This window comes from Microtus ochrogaster, chromosome 2 (genome assembly GCF_000317375.1).
Source record: "Microtus ochrogaster isolate Prairie Vole_2 chromosome 2, MicOch1.0, whole genome shotgun sequence".
Taxonomy (NCBI): domain Eukaryota; kingdom Metazoa; phylum Chordata; class Mammalia; order Rodentia; family Cricetidae; genus Microtus; species Microtus ochrogaster.
Genome location: NC_022010.1, coordinates 71,902,591 through 71,904,142, shown reverse-complemented (window position 1 = coordinate 71,904,142; position 1,552 = coordinate 71,902,591). Strand labels below are relative to the sequence as shown.

The following is a 1,552-nucleotide window of genomic DNA, read 5'->3' as shown; positions in this document are numbered from 1 at the left end:
TTATTTTGGCTCTGGGCAGCAAGGACAAACAAGCGGCTCCTTGCAACAGATTTTTTTCTGGACAAATTAGCTGTTAGCACAGTGTTTTGGTCTCTCATTCATCCTTCCCCTCCAGATTTTCTTAAAGCCAGGATAAACACAGGCAACACTCACAGGGACCTCCATCCCTAAACTTGCTTGTCTTTGAGTCAAGAGATAGGAGAGGGGACATTTGTGAATGTGGGCTTTGGGAACACAGAGGACTCGGATGGGGACAGATGTCTCAGGAGCAGCACTGTGCAGGGGGCTGTGGAGAGCCACCAGGACGAGCTCTGGGTCACCTTGTGCAGACCCCTTGACCCAGCTCTGCAGCAGCGCTTGCTCTCTGCTCAGGTGCCCGTCTCTGCCAAAGATGTGGCTTCCTAATGTGTCTGCTTCTTTCCCCAGCTCAGAACTCCCAGCTCCTTGGACCCAACCCCCCAGCCGCCTCTCATGCTTGTGTCTACGGGTTGCATTGGTCGGAAGTGATCTCCCAGGCGGGCCGCCATGAACTGGAAGGTGAGACTGGTTTTAAAATGTGTAGTTTTTGTTTGTTTTGCTTTTGTCTTTCCGCATATAACAGTCACACTAGGAGGACACCTGAGTTGATTAGGCAGAGGATCCATGGCTTCTCTCTGACTCCGCCCTTTTTCCTCCCAGCATTCAGTTTAGTTTTCCCTGCCTAGTTAAGTTCTGCCCTGCTATAGGTCCAAAGCAGTTTCTTTATTCATTAATGGTAATCACAGCACACAGAGGGGACTCCCACATTACTTCCCTTTTTCTGTTTAAATAAAAAGGAAGGTTCGTGGGGTCCGGACATTCCAGTCTGGCTGGGGGTGACAGACGGCGTGGACAGAGAATAGAAGTAGGTAAGACTTCTCACTCCCACAGCAGACCTGCAGCTGTGCTCCAGGGGTCTAGGGACCTCCCCTGAGGCCTCTCCCTGAAGGTTCACTGCACTGCGAGCTGAGCTCCTCTGCATCAGTCAGTAATCAAGACAGTTCCCCACCGACATGGCCACCAGCCAGTCCAGTCGAGGCGACTCCTCCAGCCTGGGCTTTCCTCTCAGATGGCTGTAGGTTGTGTCAGGTGGTTGGTTACTACCCAGGACGCCAGTGTGGCCCACGTACCTAGCCTCGCTCTGAAACACTGTAGGGCCCAGTAGCATTTGCAGAATGAAAGCAGCTGGCAGAGACTCACCACGTGACTGTGAGAGCAATCACGTGTCTTTCTCCCTTGAGGTTCTTGAACACGTGCCCCTGCTGCTGTATATTCTGGCGGCAAAAACCCTGATCCTCTGCCTGGCCTTTGCGGGTGTGAAAATGTACCAGAGGAAAAGCCTGGAAGCAAAGCTGCAAGCCGAAAGGAAGCAGCGGTCGGAGAAGAAGGAGAACTGAAGAGACCTCAGAGGTACTGGGCTTTGTAAGCAAAACCTGTCCTGAGATCTCTGCATCCTCAGGATGAAGGCCGTGAGAGGACGCAGGGGTCCCACAGACAGGTGCAGCACCCGACCCCCACTGCTGACCACTCAGAG

General features: G+C 53.0%; 1 protein-coding gene across 1 annotated transcript in view; it reads left to right on the top strand.

Annotated features, from left to right (window-relative positions):
- The window catches only part of Smim11a (small integral membrane protein 11A), an 11,570-nt gene that overhangs the window by 8,017 nt on the left and 2,001 nt on the right, over positions 1–1,552 (top strand). Inside the window, exons 2-3 of the mRNA XM_026786745.1 lie at positions 427–537; positions 1,260–1,428. Of these exons, the coding sequence (XP_026642546.1) occupies positions 526–537; positions 1,260–1,415 (168 nt within the window). The 5' untranslated portion in view covers positions 427–525 and the 3' untranslated portion in view covers positions 1,416–1,428. The remainder of the gene's footprint in view (positions 1–426; positions 538–1,259; positions 1,429–1,552) is intronic.